We start from the raw sequence: 19,728 nt of genomic DNA, 5'->3' as shown, positions 1-19,728 counted from the left end.
TGAAAGATGCTGCCTTGGCTTTTCTATGTATTTGCTGAGGTTGAAAGAGTAAGGTAACCTCTCTTACAGGTAACCTTGCATTTTTTAGGGTAGATTGCTCACAGTAACAAGCTTAGATAAACCAGATTTGCCTTCCTCTTATTCCCCAAGTGAAACTTTATGGTGTTTGAAAGGAAAAATCAGACACACAGAATATATGCTATAATAATTGTTCTTCACATCTGTGAGTTGTGTACATCTAATTATCTACATACACAGATGTATATGTAACTTCTCAGTTACATTTCAATCAGAATATATCCAGCTGGGTGACCTAATTTTAAGAGTATTTGTAAAATAATTAGGCCAAGAGCCATCTGAAGTTGTTAATTGCTAAGTTAATCCACTCATGGACTATCCTGATGAAAAGCAGGCAATCTGCGTGACATTGACATTTACAAATGAACTTCTTTAGCCCACCTATTTTACACGATATCATTGCATGATATGACCACTATGTTCAGGAAATCCTGAAATGCCTAAGAAGTCAAACAGCTTTCTCCTTTCTATGTTAAAATGACAGTGTAAAGCCTTTTTGATTTTCTCTACGTGTATAGATAATTACATCCCGAAATTTTTTCTGCTAGACCATTATAACCACTCAGCAGGACAGGGATTTGTTTAAAATCCAAAGAATTATTTGGAATATGAAAGTACTTAGTAACTGCGGGTGACAGAACAAAGGCCAAAGGCAATTACATGTTTGATTCAGGTTATATGCTTATATCAATTTCTACAAATTCCATCTTTTAAAACGAGATGCAACACTTGTGCATAGTATGTTCTAATATGAGAAGTTCACTCAAATTGAAAAATCCACAAATGAAGAAATATGACACCCGACAGCTCCCTTGATTGTGTATAAGAATACATTTCACTGAGTAAATAGCTAGAAACTGCTACTTCAGCTTTAGAAGAAAATGAAACAACCTGGTTTTCTAACCTAAGTTCTTTCTTTCAGCGGCATAAAGTAGGATACTCATGCTGAACTGAATCCCTAGAAAAAGATAAATGATGTAGCTCTCTAATACCTGGATTCTGACAGTAGCAGAGCTGGTCAGACAGTTTATGAAAAGCTAACATTGGAAAAAAGAAACCACTAGCTTATGTGAACTTCATTACAACTTATGATACTAGCTAGCACACTGAATACATCACAGCATAAACCTTCACAATGATTATCTCGCTAGTACTTATTTTCAAACTGGAGTGAAATAAAAAATAAAGGATCACTGTGAGTTTTTTTCTGTAAAATGAAAAGAAAATATTCTAGACATACACGCTGTAAAAATTCAGGACTTGAAGTCAAGTGGAAAAATTAGGCAGCCTTTTTTTGAGTGTGTATAAAACACACAGACATCTTCACTGTGCTCAATGGATTCCCCTAACAAACCACTGAAGCTTAAGAACACTTTTTCAATAGATATAAGTTCTCTGTGGCTATCTACTCTGAAAAACAGACTTGCAGAGCTATACTGCCGTTGAAACCATCTTACTTAGTCCTATCTTCTTTCAAAACTAATTCTGGGAGCAAGTGGACTATAGCTCAACAGTTTTAGGTGTCTGTGTCTTGAGTAGCAACATCTCGAGTGAAGTAAGTTATTCTTTCTTGCAACTTTTGTTTTTTTTAAATTAAGATTTAAAAAATCCAAAGTCAATAAAGCTGAAAGGGTAGATTTAAATGACCTCAATAGGGGAAACAGGTAATTAGATTTTATACTGATTATGTGTGCTGGAAAAGAGGGAATGAAAATTAACGACAAAAGATTAATGCACAGTTTGTAGTAAGTATTGCTTGTAGGGATGCTATACACACATTTTCCTACCCCAAACCTCTCCATTAATTTGATAGTTAAAGATCATGACAAAATTACGTTTATTTTAAAAGGATAACATATGTAAACTCAGGTAATTTTTGGATGAAAAGAACAGATTACTGTAATTTATTAGAGAATTAAAAAAGCCACAACCCAAAATACAGTAGATATTTAAAAAGAACCTTGTCCCACACTTTCAAATCATCAGTCACAAGAACAAACACAGTGACTTTGACAGGAAGATGCAATACCTTAGGGAAATTCTTTGAAATAAAATGTAGCATGGAGATAACCAGAATAAGGTAGTGCACTGTCATATAAAATAACAGAAAGACTATCAGGTAATAAATAGAAATCTTATAGGCATTAGTATTCTACTGTCAGTAGAAAGACAACCACTGAAAAGAAAAGAACATCAAACTGCTTTAGACTAGGCTTACATTAATGATTAGAAAAGTGACAAAGTTATCTGAACAAGGATGGCTAACTTAAGGGTATGAATCCCAAAGCAAGCTCTACATTATTCCAACAGATTTTTTTTTCAAAGCTAAAGAAGAGAATATCATATAGTTTCTTGTTTCATGAAAAGGCATCACATCATATTTATCATGCAGCTTCAACTTTTCAGAAACCAGAAGAACAACTCTCCTGCACCAAAAAAATCTCCTCCTTTTTGTTACATAACCTTATAAAGACACGTATTTTCTTTCTGGACAAAAACCAGTTTGATTTTCAATAATATCTTCTTGATATGCAGAAAGAGAATGCTTGAACAGAACTACTTGGTTCAGACCTCCTGTAGACTCACTGAAGCTCTGAGTAGCAGAAAAACCATCATAACCCATCAATAAATTATTGATGCATTTTTCACTGCAGGATGCTCATCAAAAGCTTCTGTTTTTGTAAAGCGGCTACAAAATTCTTACCCATCTAAATGACTGAAGTTCTACAAACTGAAGATGTCAAGAGTTAAGGCTGACAGGTTTTACTTACTATGACATCAGCTGCTACATGTGTGTAGTACCTCAGAGGGAATCTAGCTTTCCCACTAGCTGAGAGCAACCAAGTTCCCACAGCAATGGAAAGGACTGATCATTTTCATTTCTGAAAGCTTTTAATAGAGTAGAGGAATGCCTGTGGTAGGCACAGCAGAGATGGAGATGGTGAGATGCAATTGCTGCACTTCCTATGGCTGATCAAAGTGGAAACAGCATGAATCTGGGACACATCTCAGAGAAATTTCTGCTCGTTATTTACAGTCATAATGGTAAATGTTTTACAAGTTATCAAACAATGACATTACAAAAAGTACTCTAATTTTAATTGTTCCAAAAACAATGAAGTCTGAAGCTGCTTCTTAATTTCCTCAACTTTAACAATTCTTCTATATCAACGCATTTACACAAAAGCTAAGGACAGTGCTAATGGACTCCGCACATGGAATGATCACTGCTGGATTATCTAATTTTAAGAAGATGAGATAGATTAATTTTTAACTTTTTTTTTCCCTGTTGAACAATTATGATTTAACCTAAAATACGAACTCACTGGTGTCATCCATCTACTGGCTTGCAGAAGTAGTTTATATATAACAGAATCACAGAGTGCTGGAAGTTGGAAGAAGACCCTGGAAGTCATCTAGTCCAACACATGTGGCTCAAGCAGGGTCACCTAGAGCAGATTACCAAGGACTATGTCCCCATCCCTTTTGAGAATCTCCAAACATCAACAAATGTAATGCATACCAAGCTTTACCAAGAAGTACTGACAGACAGTAATGCCAATTATGTCATCCTGAGCCAAACCACTGTGCTGCTTGGAACCCAGGCCTTCTTTCCACATTTATTTTTCTTAAAGGTACTACACAGGGAGAGGTTTTGTTTGTTTGCTAACAGAGCAATTAGAAGCACAACACATGATGTCAGTTAATTTCATAAGGTTCCTACCTGCCAGTTGCTCTTTTAGGCTACGTAACAAAATATTAAGATCTGTTAATCTCCAGTTAATGCTGGAGCATTAACTCTATAATTGTCAATGCACTACATGATGTTATGTTGTAGAATATCAATACCAAAAATCCAACACCAAAAGAACAGAAATGGCAGCGTTCAGAAGCTGCACAAGATCAGATCTTACAATTGACATGACATGATCTCCACAGAATTTCTCCAGTTATGTTTAGCTGTCTAAAATGAAATTTCAGATGCAACAATCTCAGAGAATGAATTAAATACCAACCTTATTTTCCCTTTTTAAGATCATACGTTAAAGACTAGGAGATTATTTAATGAATATTAAGATCAGATAAAATCATATGACTCCAGAAACTTAATGTATTCAAATGTCTTCAGCATGTAAAATTAACACATTATTTATTCTAGCAGAAACAAATATAAAATGTAGGTCACTGAATTTTTTTTAACCTTTGTAGTCAGAACCTAAGCCTTTGAAAAACGCTATTTTTTTTAAGTGTCTTCGCAACCCAAACACAATCAAACAAAACATTCTGAGCCATAAATCAAGTCTGCACTGGAAACAAAAGGGCAAATACTGTGGTTATATAATACCAGTCCACACAAGAATAGGAACTGCAAGAAGAAATCACTGCCATTGTATTTTAAAAAGACGGCCTGATGGTAAGACTGAATTCCAAACAGATTAATAATTGTTTAAATGACAGATAAAGGATATTGTAACTGCAGCAAAACCATTCTTTATGTGCAATTAGTTACTAATTTGATGGTAAAAGAGGTAAAATTAATTTACTTTTTCCTCGTCAAAGGAGCCAACAGTTTTAAGTCTGCAGTCTTAATTTTTAATGAGGTTTTTACACTAGGAAGGTGTGAGTTTATATTTTATCTACTACTCTCATCAGTGCTAAGATTTTTATAGTCTGAATAGGGCATATATTCTTGCCTGAATATTTTCTAAGGCTTTACTGTTCTTTGTTTGTTTCTTTGTTGGTTTTTTTTTTTTTTTCCTGCTGTGGAATCTTCTTCTATATAGAAACTGTAATTTAAAGGATTACTTCTAATGAAGAGCTTTTTCCTGATTCAGTGACATCTGTTTTACAGATCCACAATTTATACCAAGTTTGGTTTCACATTTTTCTGAAGAACCACAGGTGATTTCTTTTCATACAACTCATACAAGAGACAACAAAAATATAAGAGCAAGTTTCATAAAATTATGACCTTTTCCAAGGTTCACACATTTAGGAATAAAGCAAGCACTTGATTCTCTACAACTTTTAATTGGAGGACATAAAAGTTTGTAATAACGTCATCCAATATGTGTCTAATTTCTAAACAGATGTCTTTTTGGCCTGCAGCTTCCTCAGATTTTCACCTTCCCGGCAGCATCATGAAGGTGAAAGCATCATTCAAGGTGAAAGCAGTAAGACCCTAAAGATTAACATTAGGAAAGATAATGCTGTTGTATGTTTTATAATGTGTAGCCAGCACCGTGGCTGCAGACATCCCTCACAAATAAACAAAATTTGAGGGTTTATATCCCAGAATATTTAATATATCCCAGAATTCTTAAAGGAAAGGGACTAATTGGGAAATCTCAGTAGATGAAATTTCCGATCCAGCATGGAAAAGAAGCAAGATGCTTTGTAAGTCAAACCCTAGACAGAAGCTATGTAAAGCCTAACCCAAATTGTCAGTTTCAGATGGGGTCCTATAACTCTAGTTGTATGTGATAAAATAGATCTGCCTTTTTTCCAGTTTTTATTTTCCATGTCCTGATCAACTGCTAATATTAGGAAGTATGTAAGCAAGGGCAGCCAACTTTCTGAATAATTTATAAGCAAACATTTTTCTTAAATTCTTTCCTTATTAAATTTTAATTAAAGCTTTATTTCAGTCAAGATATTTAGTTTCATGGTTCCAAAATAAAACTTAAAATTAAACAAAGTCTAGTGTGTTGGTTTTCAGGTTGGCTTTTTTTCCAAAAATTGGTTGGAAACAGAAGTACTGAGTTACTAACAGGCCAACCTGCCAACAGGGTGGTTCCAAAGAATGCTTATCAACGTGGCAGTGTACATCTATATGTACGTATGTATGCGTGACTGAATATATAAATATATATATATCTTACTCTCTAAATACATATGCGTATATATTTATATATATAGGTATACACAGAAACAAACACATATGTATGTATAAATAAATGTATAAATTATACCCAAGAAAAGAAAATCTCTCAGTGAGGTAAGCAAGACTAGGAGAAAGATTTATAATCACCATAAACAATCTAATTCTTAAGGTCAAGTTGACCCTTACATGTGAATCAGTGGTAGACCAAGTAAATACAGATGTTTTTCCTTAAACATCTTTTCTAGCACTCTTTTCTGTCTACTATCTTCTCTTACCATCTTCCAGTACAAGAAATAAATTTTAAAATTATTCCTATCAGCTCATTGCCTAAAAGAAGCATATTCCTTGATTGAATCTTTTGGAGTACGTGTAGAGTTAGATCAGAATTCATATAGAATGGTTGAGTTGGAAGGGACCTTAAAGATCATCCAGTTGCAAACCCCTGCTGTGTGCAGAATATTCACTCACCTGTTCAGGCTGCTCAGGGCCCCATCCAACCTGGGCTTGAGTGCCTCTAGGGATGGGCAACCTGTTCCCATGCCTCACCACCCTCTAGGTAAAGAATCTATTCCTAACATCTAACCTAAACTTCCCCCCTGTCAATTTAAAGCCATTCCCTCTTGGTCCCATCACAGTTTGCCCACACAGAAAGTCTGTTTCCATCATGTTTGTAAGAGTCCTTTAAGTACTGGAACATTACATTGAGGTCTTCCTGGAGCCTTCAGGCTGAACAAGCCCAGCTCTCTCTTCATAGGAGAGGTGCTCCAGCCCTTTCATCACCTTTGTGGCCCTCCTCTGGACTCACTCCAGTATCTCTGCATCCTTTCTCTACTGGGGGCCCCAGGCCTTGAGGTGGTACTCTGGATGGGGCCTCAGAAGGGCTGAGTACAGGGGCACAATTCCTTTCCTTTCTCTTCTGCCCACCCCTCTTCTGACGTAGCCCAGGATATAGTTGGCCTTCTGGGCTGCAAGTGCACACTACTGACTCATGTCCAGCTTCTTATCCATCAGGACCTCCAAGTCCTTCTCCACAGGGCTGCTCTCCAGGATTTCCTATGCCAAAACAGGATTTGTCTGTACTCATACCTGGGATTACCCTGAGCCAAGCACAATAGCATGCACTTGGACACTACATTATACTATTTAGAAATTAAAAAATCAAAATGAAAATACAAACAAAAGGAAAACAACAAACATCTCTCCCCAAAACAATCAAAATCAAACTACATTTCAATAGTATTTCTAGTTGTTGTTGTTTTTTTATTATTGGCAAAAAGCATAAGGGGTGAGATAGTCCTTTATAAAAGACAGCTACAGTAATTATACTGCATATTACATGATTGTATGTTTTTCTCCTTTATTTACATCACAAACTATTGAATGCAAATATTTCTGGAATGTCTCCATGAGTTCGACATTTAAATCTAATTAAAACTAAGTTTTGAAAAATGGCAATGACGTTCAGAAATTACTTAGAATACCAGGAAATTTCATCCAAGCTGAACTGGACTTATTTTTTGCCTGTTATTTATTTGCTTCTTTATTTTACTATGTAGTGATACATGTTATTAAAGAGCTTCATTATATTAATTTCAAAGCTCTCACATTTTTTTCCGCTCCAACAATTTCTCCTTTGGCTACATCTTTGTTAGAGTCATCAACAAGGCTATTTCTTACCCAAGGATATATATCTATCTACTCCAGAACATTACAGATATTATTCAATTGCAAGGGGTACTGTTCAGTGGAGACAGCAATTCTTTTATCACAATTTTGAGTACACACATATTACTTGCTTTATGGCTAATTGTACAAAGTGATATTTGATGTGGGCACGTTTGAGAACTGGTGATGTCATCATCCATCTTCCTACAGATCTGATACCTCACTGGAATCTCAGAGCCTCAGGATACGCTGCTGACAGCTGCATGCTCATTTCTGGAGAGACTTATTACAGGGAACTAACGAGAGTCTTAAAACTAAATTCCAAGGACTAATGATGAGCAATATCAGTTACATTTGTGAAAGGGTCAAGAAGTCCCACCTTCAAGAATTCCCTTGAATTATTATTTAACTCACTGCATTTTTTCCTTGAAGAAAGCAGTAATATTCTTCCTTTCCCTTCCAGTGTTGTCAACTGAAGCGTATGTTTAGAACATTCAATTGTTCTAGATTTATAATTCAGGTATGAGCAAGCACCATTATATATATTTAGTTTAGGACTAATTTCCTGCTAGCACAGTTCATGGAATTGATGCTAGTTACTTACAAAATCTACATAAACATCCAGAACAAGCAGATACTCTAACATATTTTCTAATAAAACACTTGTGTGCTATTACTATGTTTCCCCTCACAAAACATCTAAAATTGTAGTAGTAAAATTTTTGGGGATAAACTTGTTCTTTTTTTTGTTTTATAATCCAAAACTGTCCACTAACAATATCACAATCCTTGCTTAAAGGTTCTATAAAGTTTACCAAGTACTATAAAGACTGAGTTACTCACAAGGTATTTCAGAATGCCACCCACGAAGTAGAAATTTCTGGTTTGCCTATACTTAGGAAATGCTCTTCTAGAACTGCACAGGTTCATCATCTGTTATTTCTATCTATCCCTTAAACACTGTAACGATAAACAGAACTTGACAAGAGTCTATAGCAAGGCTTTTTTTTTCTTTTTCTGATGATGTATAATCTAGCATGTTGTACCCAATACATTCTATGGATCTATCATTGTGGCAAACTTCTTATTTATACAACGCTCCCCTGAGTTATCTCAATATTAATGTATACTGTTCACGTTGACCACACCTCGCTGAAAAACAACTAACGTCATGTACATGGAGTGAGAGAAATGCTGCAGCACTTTGTTAAACCAATGAGATGTGCAAAAAGTGATAACGTGTGAAAAGTAAGGGGTGCCTGTTTCAGGCAGAGAAGATGATATGAAAGCTAATGCAAAGCTCAAAGTAACAAGTCACAGAAGCAGTATTTAGGAAAGCAGAGATGGGACTTTAAGAAGAAAATGTGTAAGAAAGCAGCAGTAGAAAAGTGATGAGGTAGAGCTATCCAAGCATCAGGACCACAAGGATAAGACATTTGAAGACAAAAAACTAGAGGAGAAAGTGAGAGAGAAAATGTTAAAGAGACCACGTTGTTAAAGGGCAAAATACCAAAGATGATCATTTTTGATAGCACTATTTAAAGAACGGTGATTATAGAAAGAGACAGGGTGACAAAGCTAGGAAGTTGAAGAGAGGAAGGTAAAGATTTGGAATGAAGCAGAAATACAGTGAAGTTAACTGAAAATAATAATTCTTTGAATTCAGTCTTTGTTTCAATATACTGATGCATGTGCCATAAACAGCAGGCAGATAAACTGGTATTAAATCAGCTTCTGAATCGTTTTCAAGATGTTTGTTGTATTGAAAGTGTTGGGGTTTTTTTTAGTTTTCATATGAAAAAAATATGATTTCCTAATCCAAACATATTTATAGATGACAAAGAAATACGTGTGCTTAGTAGGAGTTCCAAAGAAAAAAACAACAACACTATTATTACTAAGAGCATTTCATATCTCTTGAATGATGTATTCAAACTAGAGCCTTTGAAATTCTTCCATCACACAGCACCTCATGCTTAGGGAAATCTCTCCAGAAATAACAGTAGAGTAGAACTTCCTTTTTGAGCATGGTTTGACATCAACAGACTACAAGTTTTACTTCCTGCTACGCTAAGCAAAGTGATTCCACTAGATTCCTGGATCCCCTCATCAGCCTTGTTGCTTATGCCTAAAAAAAGGATAATTTATGTGTGCCACCAAAAATAATATTTATTCAAACAATAAGAGAAAATTAAACTTCAGAAGTGTGAGTTTTGAAACACATGAAATCATGTTTTACATGATTACAAAGTAGAGAAACATAACACATTCTTACCTATGCAGCTGTAAATACTCCCTGGGTCTGTTTAAAAGGTGAAGGAATCTGTCAACAATCTTGTTTTTCCCAACACCCTGCAGTGAATAAATATAACATGAAGATGTTTTAAAACTAAGATACATTTAAGAGTGATAAAATTTCCTTTAAGAGTTATTGAAGTTATAATGACATATTTAAATTTATAAAAAATATGTAAATTTACCAAAACTTTTCAAATACTCTCCAGATTTCTTTATAGGCAAATACAATTTCAATAGAGCTGACTGCAATTTAATTTTATTTTACATATGTATGTATCTGCAAAACCATTATCCATCTTACTAGGAGTAATCAGAAAAAGGACTGATGCTTTAGAGTTACATCACTCATGTTGATGCATCTCTTCAACTATTTCCATTTGTTTACATATCCCACTTTTCACAAAGGTATTGCAAGGTTCTGAATACTAGGAAGTTGGCTTGCACTAAGGATGAAAAGACAATTTTTGTTGGTCGCAGGAAACACAATGTATTCGTCACACAGACTTAAATGTTACCTTTGTTAACATTTACTAATCACATTCTACTGGGCATCAGCAAAAAAGGCCCAGAGAGAATGAGAATTGGGTTGGAAATTAAATGATCTACAACACTCCTATTGCAGAATGACTACATTAGCAAGCTGTGCAGATCAGTGACAGTGAGTTTATGGAGTGAATCAGGTGTAGCTAACACCACTTTGCCTCCTGTACAAGTGTTTCAGGAGCTGACACTTCAGCACAGGCTTGTCTTGTTTGCAAAGAAGGAAAGAGACTGAAGGTATTAGGTATGCTGCTGGAACACATTCTAGTTTAATCCCATCCTAAGGGAATCCAGGTCATATGTCCTTTGACATGTACCAAACTGCAGTGAGCTTCACTTAAAAAATTCTCACTCCTCCTGTAAGAAAGTAGAAAGGGTAATCCCTGACAAGGGAAAAAAGGAAAAAGACAAACGAGCAGAAAGAAAAGTTCAGTTGTAAACTTGCCAAGAACAGTTTGAGAAGATTCCACCCCTCTACTGAGATTCACACTGACTGCGTGAATGCATCATTAGTCCATACCACTGTAAACTAAAGCTGATAAATATAACCCACAGACAGATTAAAGAGATTAGATTAAACCAACTTGAGACCAGCTAATCTGTTTCACTTGGCGCTGAAACAGAATAGAAGCATTCATAACTGTGAGTTATGACATTTATGACTAAATTCTATCTGAAAGATGGCAACTGACAGCTGCAGAATTGCAACACTGAAGCTTCTCAGAAAGGGACCACAGTCCCTCATATGGCTGCATTTATGAGAATGGAGAATCATGCACATATGTGTAGAAGTTGAAACCACGGAAGGAAAGTTCTCAGCATAAGAGCAGAGGGAAAAATATACAGCAGAACTGACAAAAATATAACCACCTAGATCATACTGTAGACTCAAACGGAACACAGGAAAGCTAACTCAAATTAGTGCTCTGTTCACGCCTTCTCATGAATCTTCCTCCATCTGGTCCTTCAGAAGAATCTACAGCTTCACGCATAGCTGTATTAAGAAACTACAACACAATCCCCATCACTAATCTTGAAAGTTGTCACTTGAAATACAATTCTCCCCTGCTTTGAAAAAGATTATAATACTCTGATGACAATTCTAGAAACTCAGAGGATGTACCCATGTGGGGGGAAAGACGCAACTTCAGCAACTACATCAGAAGCACCAAAACCAGAAACAGGATAAGAATCCTCTAGTAGTGCACATGGAACGCACCACACTTATGAAAGGATACTCAGAAGAGATAACCCTGGTGGAGGACCACCATGGAGGGAGGCAGAGAGCACTCTTAACCAAGTAGCACTGTGAAGTCAGTAGGAGTTGTGCCATCAGCACTCTACACCCTTTTCTTGTGTTTGGGCATCTTGGCAGTTTCCATACACACCTGCCTTCATTTCATTTTAAGGATGCCTTGATTTCAGAACATAATACATTTTAAAAGGGTGCATGCAGTATTCAAAAGGCATTCCCACCAGATTTTAGCTATTATAAGCACGTTAACATTGCCTAATTTCTAGACTGAACTGCTTCAGAGAGTACATGGTGTGCTTTCATAGAGGTTGTGGTGTACCACAGAAAATCCTTGGTTGGCAACAGCAGCTGGAGCAAAGTTCAAGTGAAAGCTCTGTGATTCTGCTCTTCCACATTCTTACTTCATGGCAAGTTTCCACTTCTCTTTGTCTCCCTTACTCCATTATATGTTAGTGTAAGGAAGAGACCAAAGCCATTTAGAGAGGTCTTTTACACCATTAAAAAACTGCAGGTGACTTCTTTCCTTAAATACTACTCATTTGCACAAGGCCAAGGAAACCAGGTCTATTTCAAATTCACTGGAACCTCACTGGATAAAGATATCTGGTAGCCTTCCTTCTTTAGGTGAATGTGAAGAGTAGAAAATGCTAACTTAATTTAGGAAAAAAACTTCTGAAATAAGTTACTGGTATCCCAGAAGTAAGAATTTATCATAACGGCAACAAAATTGCCCTCCCTTCTTTTCAGTCTATATCCAATGCCAAGGAGCAAGCTGTATCAGCCACCCATACCACGTGTAGTCAACTATTTAAATAGAAGGAATCAGAACCACGTGTGTCATGGGAACACAGTAAAAAAGTGTTGAACTTGGATCAAATTCAGAATGCCATCTCACCTAATTTGCAATTACTGCAGCCTAATGTAACAGAGGACTCTCTTCCCAGAGGAAAAACCAGCTTGCTGTTAACACTTTTTGTGTGTTATTTTTAGATACACTATTGCAGTTACTTCATGTATCAGAAATATAAAAATATGCCAATCAGAGGAAAAATAGCATCTTTGTTGGTGTTTCAGCTAAACTGAATAAAAATATTTCAGAAAGCAAGTAACAGTTTTTACTCTGGTAGACATACGGGACACGTGAAATAGGAAAATGGTAAGTAAATATCTGCACTAATGAATAACAAAAAGGAGATTATGCAATTAGAAGGCAAAATAAACGCTTAGTTAAAAATTCTCCTGACATCGTAAACACTTGTTGCCAAGGATAAAATGACTTAATCTTCAAGCAGTAACTGTAGCTTCAAATGTAAACAAGGTTTTTACAGGTCTCAAGAGACGTTTTGCAATTCAGGATGCAGCTATTACAGTAGTGGGACAAAATTCTCCCCTACACAGTCCAACTTATGTCAGTAAAATTAGAGTCCAAAAGAACCGTGCCCAAGTTTTTCAAATTAACGGTCTGCCTCCTAGGAAAAATAAATCAGAAAATGCTGCCTCATTTTCATTTGCTTATAAATAATTTGCAGGTCATAACCAAAGCAGTTAAAAATCATGTGCTCTCCAGCGCTGTCCGTCAGTGGAAGCACTGCAACTGCAGCTTTTGCATTTCAGCACGCAGCCATCCTGCACAGCTTAAATCACCTTTGGCAGAGCACCTGCTTCATTACTCAAGAATCAAATGATTTCTTAAAACTGGGGAGAAAACCAGTTTGCCACTTTTATCACTTCGGTCTTTAAGGGAATTTTATAATTTTAAATTGCGTTATTAAGGAAAAAGGGACAAAACAAAACTTTCTTTATTCAATTTTGACACACAATATAAAGAATCCTCATGTAAAAGTCCTCCATTTGTTACTACATGCAAAATAATTACACTGATAGCGTCACTGTCACAGAAACTTATGGTTTTCCACTTTGCCAAATGAAATAAATGAGGATGCTTCAGCTAATGATGGTTTCTAACACTGAGCTTGGCACTGACCATCTTCCATGTCCGTAACGTGCCTGCATCCGCCAACAAAAACATTTGTAAAAGGGCAAGCATTTTGACTGAGATTGCTATTTTCACACCAGAGGATGTAAAATCAGAACCACAGTTCTGATTTTAAAAAAAGGAAAAGTTCTGCTATCATGCAGAACAAGCAGCACCTACCCAAGTCACTCAAATATTTTTGGTGTTATCAGCTTTGCTTGGGATAAATGTGAATAAAGCAGCAGCAATCTAAGTCTTGCCCCAAATGTGATCTATAGATTGGTCACAGCAGTGCACTGCACATGAATGCTTACTGGTTTATGATCTCATTAAGTTATTATAAATTCAGAATCTGAGACAAAAACCAACAACAAAAAAGATTAAAAAAAAAGTTAAAATTTCACTGGACTATATTTACCAAAAGTTATGAATTGAATGTTTTGGATACATTTCCAACTACAAATGTAGACAAGCTTGGCGATATCTTACTTTTTTTCCTCTGAATTTTAGTACAAAAATCAACCCAGCACCCTATTAGGGCACTGTCACATTTATATTTTCAGTGATGTGAGATAACATAAGTTCAGTAGAGAGAAATCAAAGATTGAGAAACTCAATCTTTTGTCTCACTAAACACTTTAAGACAATGAGAGTCCACGAGTTCATTTAAACTCGTGTCTTACTTGAAGAAAGACAGAAAAAAAGATCTAATCACACATTAATTTATTTCCTTGATAGAAGAATATATGCCAAGAGGCCATTACATTTCTAAGTTCTTTTAACATACTCATGACTGTCTACTTGCTGTAGGCTCACAACATTTTCACTGAGTACTGCTAGACATTAATGTTATTTTTAAAAAATTACTTAAAATAAATAGAGTTCTTCATTCTTCTGCTACTTCATAACTCTTTCTCATTTCTCCTTAGCTATATGTTATCTAATCAGACTTGCAAAGTCATACAAGGGAGAATTAGTGGAGAGCCATTCTGAACAAATACAAAGGCAAACTCAAAATCCAAATTTCTGCACCATCAAATGAAGAAGTACAAAACTTAAACGCTCTCAGTACTCAACAATAATTGAAGCAGTAATTTGTGGCACTTCTTATTACTGTTAATATCAACTTGGTGGGTTTTTAAAGATGTTAATACAAATATTTCAAGGATAGACTGGAAAACACCAAATACTTGAAAATGATAAATGTTGTCAATGAAGAGAACTACAAGACAAAAGAGCTGCTGGGAATTCTGGAAAGAAGAAAGCAACCAGAAGATGACAAATAGGAAATGGTACTAATGAACACTGAGGCTGTAACAAATGTATACCATATTTTCTGATTGTTCTTTAGGAAGACTGACAAATAGAATGTTCCTCAGGTTTTGGGAATGTCCATACAATAGGGACAATAATGTTTACTCAGACACTTTTCAGTGCTATGATCTACACTTAGTACAAGAACGGTATAAGGTCTACAGCAGCTGATCTAACTGCACAAGGCAAAGCACTGTGCCAAAGCTGGCAGAGTGTAATCAAACAGAAGAGCAGAAGGCATTTCAGATGTACGTACAGATACTATCTACATCTACTGAAATGAATTTTTAAAAGTGTGTATTATTTAAAAGACACATTATGGAATGGATAAGGGTTAATGAGGCATTAACCTTAGGGATTATGTATAGTTCTCAAGCCATGGCAGAACTCCAGGGCCTGATACAAACTGCATCTGTCATGCTACATAGAACTGCAATTGGGTTGTTTTAGGTTAACTTGTGGTAGATCATATTAAAAGTGTATTTTATAGATATTTATATAATGTATTCACATTTAAAATATTTATACTGTACGTATACAGTGAATAAAATAGAGTAACTGTAAGGGCCAAAATGAACACAATTTGTTATGAAATACTTCCAGCATGATAACTGTGCCCTAAAAGCAGAAATATTCAGGACTCACTGCTATGACAGAGCCTCTTCAATTTATGAGATCAGTTATCTGAACAGCTTATACTATAAATTACAGCGAAAGACTAAGGTCAAATAAAATACTTCCACTTTGTTTAACATGGGGTTAAGTGTCTTAGTACTTCAGGGTTATAAAACACTTCACAAGTGACAAGGCTGTGAGCCTTTTCTCCCCAGAAGGTCAGAAACCCTTTAAAATGATGAATATTTTGTTTGGACTCTTCAAGATAGCTGATGTTTTACTTCACTTACGACCAATAAAGGTGAAACATCCAATGTCTCTTGTGACACAACCTCCACATGCAAGATTTCTTAAATGCTTCTCTAGCAAATGTTACACATAAAACTTAAAAAATGTTTCACCACTGTTAAAATTTTTTCCACGTAAACAGTTATGCATAATGCATGTCCTGTTTGCCCGATGACAAAAATTCAAGATATCAACTGACAGAAAATGTACAATATCCACTATGAAAAAAAATCACAACAAAACAGCCTGAAAGTTTTACTTGGTAATAATACTAAATAGTTCATTCTCTCCCACAAAACCCAGGGAATGACTGCACAGTAACAGCTATATGGTAACAACCACAAAAACAATCATTGCAAAGAAAAAGTAACCTTTACTAAACAGGATTCATCCAATTGCCTGCCTGTTGCTTTGAGAGCAATAAATAGCTGCTTGCTCTCAGCCAAGGAAGAAGCTGCTTCATAGTTGCTTTGAGAAACTATGGATGGTCTCATTCACACTCAGACTTCAGGCCCTCTCAGGAAGCAATATCAGAAGCTATATTTAAAGTACTGGCATTTCCTTTTATCAGCAACTATTCCACAGCTGAAAATTCTTATCTATTCACCACTTTTCCCAAGGACCCAAAGAAATCTGTTTGCTTATGCATTAAATTGAAGCACATTCCAGTTAGTATCCAAAATAAATCGACTACCAGTGTAAACATTTAGAAAAACCTTTATTTTGCATAATACATGAATGCTACAAAATCCTGGGCCATATACGCTTCAAGGACTACACATGAATGAAAATAATACCTCTAAAAGGACTCTCATTGGTCTGCTCAAAAATAAAGAAAATAATATACAGGAGAGACTTCAGTTACAATTGTGAAATAAAGAAAATAGACTTAAACTAATCGAAATTCTGTGTGTTCATGTGTGAGGAAAATCCAAGATAAAACAGAAAAATGAAATTCAGCCAACTAAGAGAAAACAAACCTCTAGAAGAGATACGTGTGTAGTTAATCACTGCACACTCATTCACAAAATATCTGTGCACTCAGCATGAAAACATGTAATATGGTTGCTTCTGAAGTACTTGAACAGGATTCAACACATGCTATAGGAATTTTCAGTAACACACATAAGGAATTACCTAAAGGAATCTCTAAATGGTTAGTGATCATCTCTACGAAATCAAGGATGGTTGTTGTGGTGTGGTGTGTGCGAAACAATGACAGAATGGCAAATAAAGTACTCAAAATTAAAGACTTTATTTAATAAATCAGTAAATAAATAAAAATAAAAGGCCAGCTGGCCTCATTTAAGACATACACAGGAACAGTGGAACAAACAAACCTGGATGTATTCAGAACATACATTTGGGATTAAAAACCAAAACTCCTAAGTATTACTGATTTGCCAAGGACATAGCGAATTTTAATGGCAGAGCTGAGCTGATGTCTAAAATCAAAGCAGTGTGCTCCAATATCTGGTCTAATCCTTTAACACTGCCTCCAGCCACAGTATCACAAGGTTTAAGAAAATGTTGTACAGAATAAATTGTAAAAATGATTAAAGCTGAATATATCTATGTCGGAAAAATATTTTATAACCCAGAAATCATACTCGTGTCTTTTTATCAAACTGGTTTAACATACAAAGCACACATCAGGAGCCTGAGTGTACCACCAAACTTGTCTACCCAGTACTTAGGGTTTTAGCTGCCTGCACTGAAGGTCAGCTCTCATGGTACAGCTGGAGAGTAAACCACAAATAGCCTCACTGGGTTCCCCTTTCACCCTGTCATATGGGAGCTGCATTTATACTCAGGCTCTTTCCTCTTAAATAAAAGCTCTTGAGAAGGACTCTAAATAGATGCGACTGAATATAAACACATATAATTTCAACAGAGGCGATTTAACAACAATTAGCATTCTACATTTCTTTCCATATAGACTAGACCATTTGTTTTTTGGGTCAGACTTTTTCCAAAGACAAAACATGAAGGTGTTATGAAACAGCAGCCAACTAAAAGAATACGAGAGCCTCCATAATCTCACCAATAAAGTTGCCATCAACAAAAATATGTAAAATAAAGTGGATCTGTATCTCTTTTAAGAACAATAGTATTTTGAAATCAATAAGCAAAATTTTAATGCAACTGATTAGTTCGCCTCTTGTCCCCTGCTGGAGCCCCTTACAGCTGAAGTTTGATGCACAGCCATTAAGGATAGAGAATACAGTTGACTGAAGACTTTAATGGTATTGATGTTACATATAACCACTACAGATTTGTCTTTTTACTATAATAACAACATAGAAAAATAGCCCCAGCACTAAAAGTACTTACATTTTCCACTGATAACGTGCACATCAGTAGACGAAGAGACAAAAATGTATAAATTACCTCAGTAGTATCAATAGGTGTTATTTCAACAAAGCAAAATAAAGACTTAATTTCATTATTTTGTTACAAATAACAAGTCTGTCTTCTGTATTATAAGAAATGCTTAACTCACCTGATTGCCAACTAAAAGAAGATGTTCTCCCAACAGAAAGTCTTTTAGCATATCTTCCATAACCATCATGTGCTAGGGAAACAAAAACACAATTTTCACTCCCATTTTTTATACTGTCTAGTTTATATATTCACTAACAACAGAAGTACATAGGAACTATCAGCATTTAGGTCATGTTCTATTGAACATCGTACCTACAGCTACTCACTTTATAGCAAGCATCTCTCAATCAGTAGCAGCAGAAGAAAATTTAGTTGGTGACTAACACAATGAAACAGTATCACTAACTACTTATCCTCCAACTGATTGTGGACATTTGATTTCCCTAAACATATGTCACTCTCAGTACTCATTCCTAATGCATTTCTTTCTTAGTTTAGGTGAATGATTGTCAGCCAGAGCATAGGAACACTCTCATTCTGACACACAACAACTTCCCAGCAACAATACTAGGAGGAAGTAAAATGTAGCCTGGTAGGACAGTACAGAATAAAAAGGAGCTGACATGGTTGTTTTTTGTTAGCTTTTTACATTAAACATCAGGTCTAAATTATTAACAAATATACTTTAGTACTCTAAGCTTTATTTTCAAAGAAAATAACAATAGGAAAATAGGAAAATACAAGCTCAAGTCTATGTTTCTTATAACTTCTAAAGTAGAATGCCTAGATTAAGTCAAAGTATATAATGTATATTTTACACACGTATCCAATATTGCAAAAGTAACACACACAATACAAAATTCAACCACATCATGCTCCTCACAAATAATTTGTTTAAAAGGATCAAAAGGATTTGCAGATAATGTGGCAATGCCGACTACTTCACTCTTCTAGCAATAGTCTTACATATTTCTCCACTGTACCCAGTGAAAATAGGTCATCTGAAAGTAGGTCAGACAAGCTACTTAGCTGAATGAATGCTTGTCTTTAGATAAATATATAGAAAAACATACCGTTTTTCACAATATCATTCTCTAATACTTAATTTTGGAGAATAAAAAATGACACAGTAGCTCACAGGTAATTTCTGACTATATAGAAATATACCATTTACAACTGTGTGAAAGATGCTTTAGCTTTCCAAATCTCTCCAGACCAGAGGCTGGGGGAAGAAACTCATGTAAACAGCTTAATACAACAAAATCCTAACCAGGCTTGTCAAAGGGCTAATGAATACTCCATGTATAATTCACAGGAAGACTTGAAGGCAAATCACTCACTGGCTACATTTTTATTTTTTTCTTTTACTGCTAAAGCTGAATACTTCCTTCTGATGTATTCTACTTTTTATCCTAAACTGGACAAATATGC

At 35.5% G+C, this 19,728-nt stretch overlaps 1 protein-coding gene across 1 annotated transcript in view; it reads right to left on the bottom strand.

Annotated features, from left to right (window-relative positions):
• Positions 1 to 19,728, bottom strand: part of VWA8 (von Willebrand factor A domain containing 8) — a 173,539-nt gene that overhangs the window by 84,041 nt on the left and 69,770 nt on the right. The window contains exons 20-21 of the mRNA XM_065743996.1: positions 18,416 to 18,487; positions 9,903 to 9,979 (exon numbers count right to left, since the gene is read on the bottom strand). Coding sequence (XP_065600068.1) covers positions 9,903 to 9,979; positions 18,416 to 18,487 — 149 coding nt within the window. The remainder of the gene's footprint in view (positions 1 to 9,902; positions 9,980 to 18,415; positions 18,488 to 19,728) is intronic.

The sequence above is a fragment of the Cyrtonyx montezumae genome, unplaced genomic scaffold (assembly GCF_038088225.1).
Source record: "Cyrtonyx montezumae isolate F1298 unplaced genomic scaffold, pur_monq_1.0 scaffold_3, whole genome shotgun sequence".
In the NCBI taxonomy this organism is placed as follows: Eukaryota; Metazoa; Chordata; class Aves; order Galliformes; family Odontophoridae; genus Cyrtonyx; species Cyrtonyx montezumae.
Note: the sequence above shows the minus strand (reverse complement) of the source record. Positions and strands in the feature narration are given on the sequence as shown.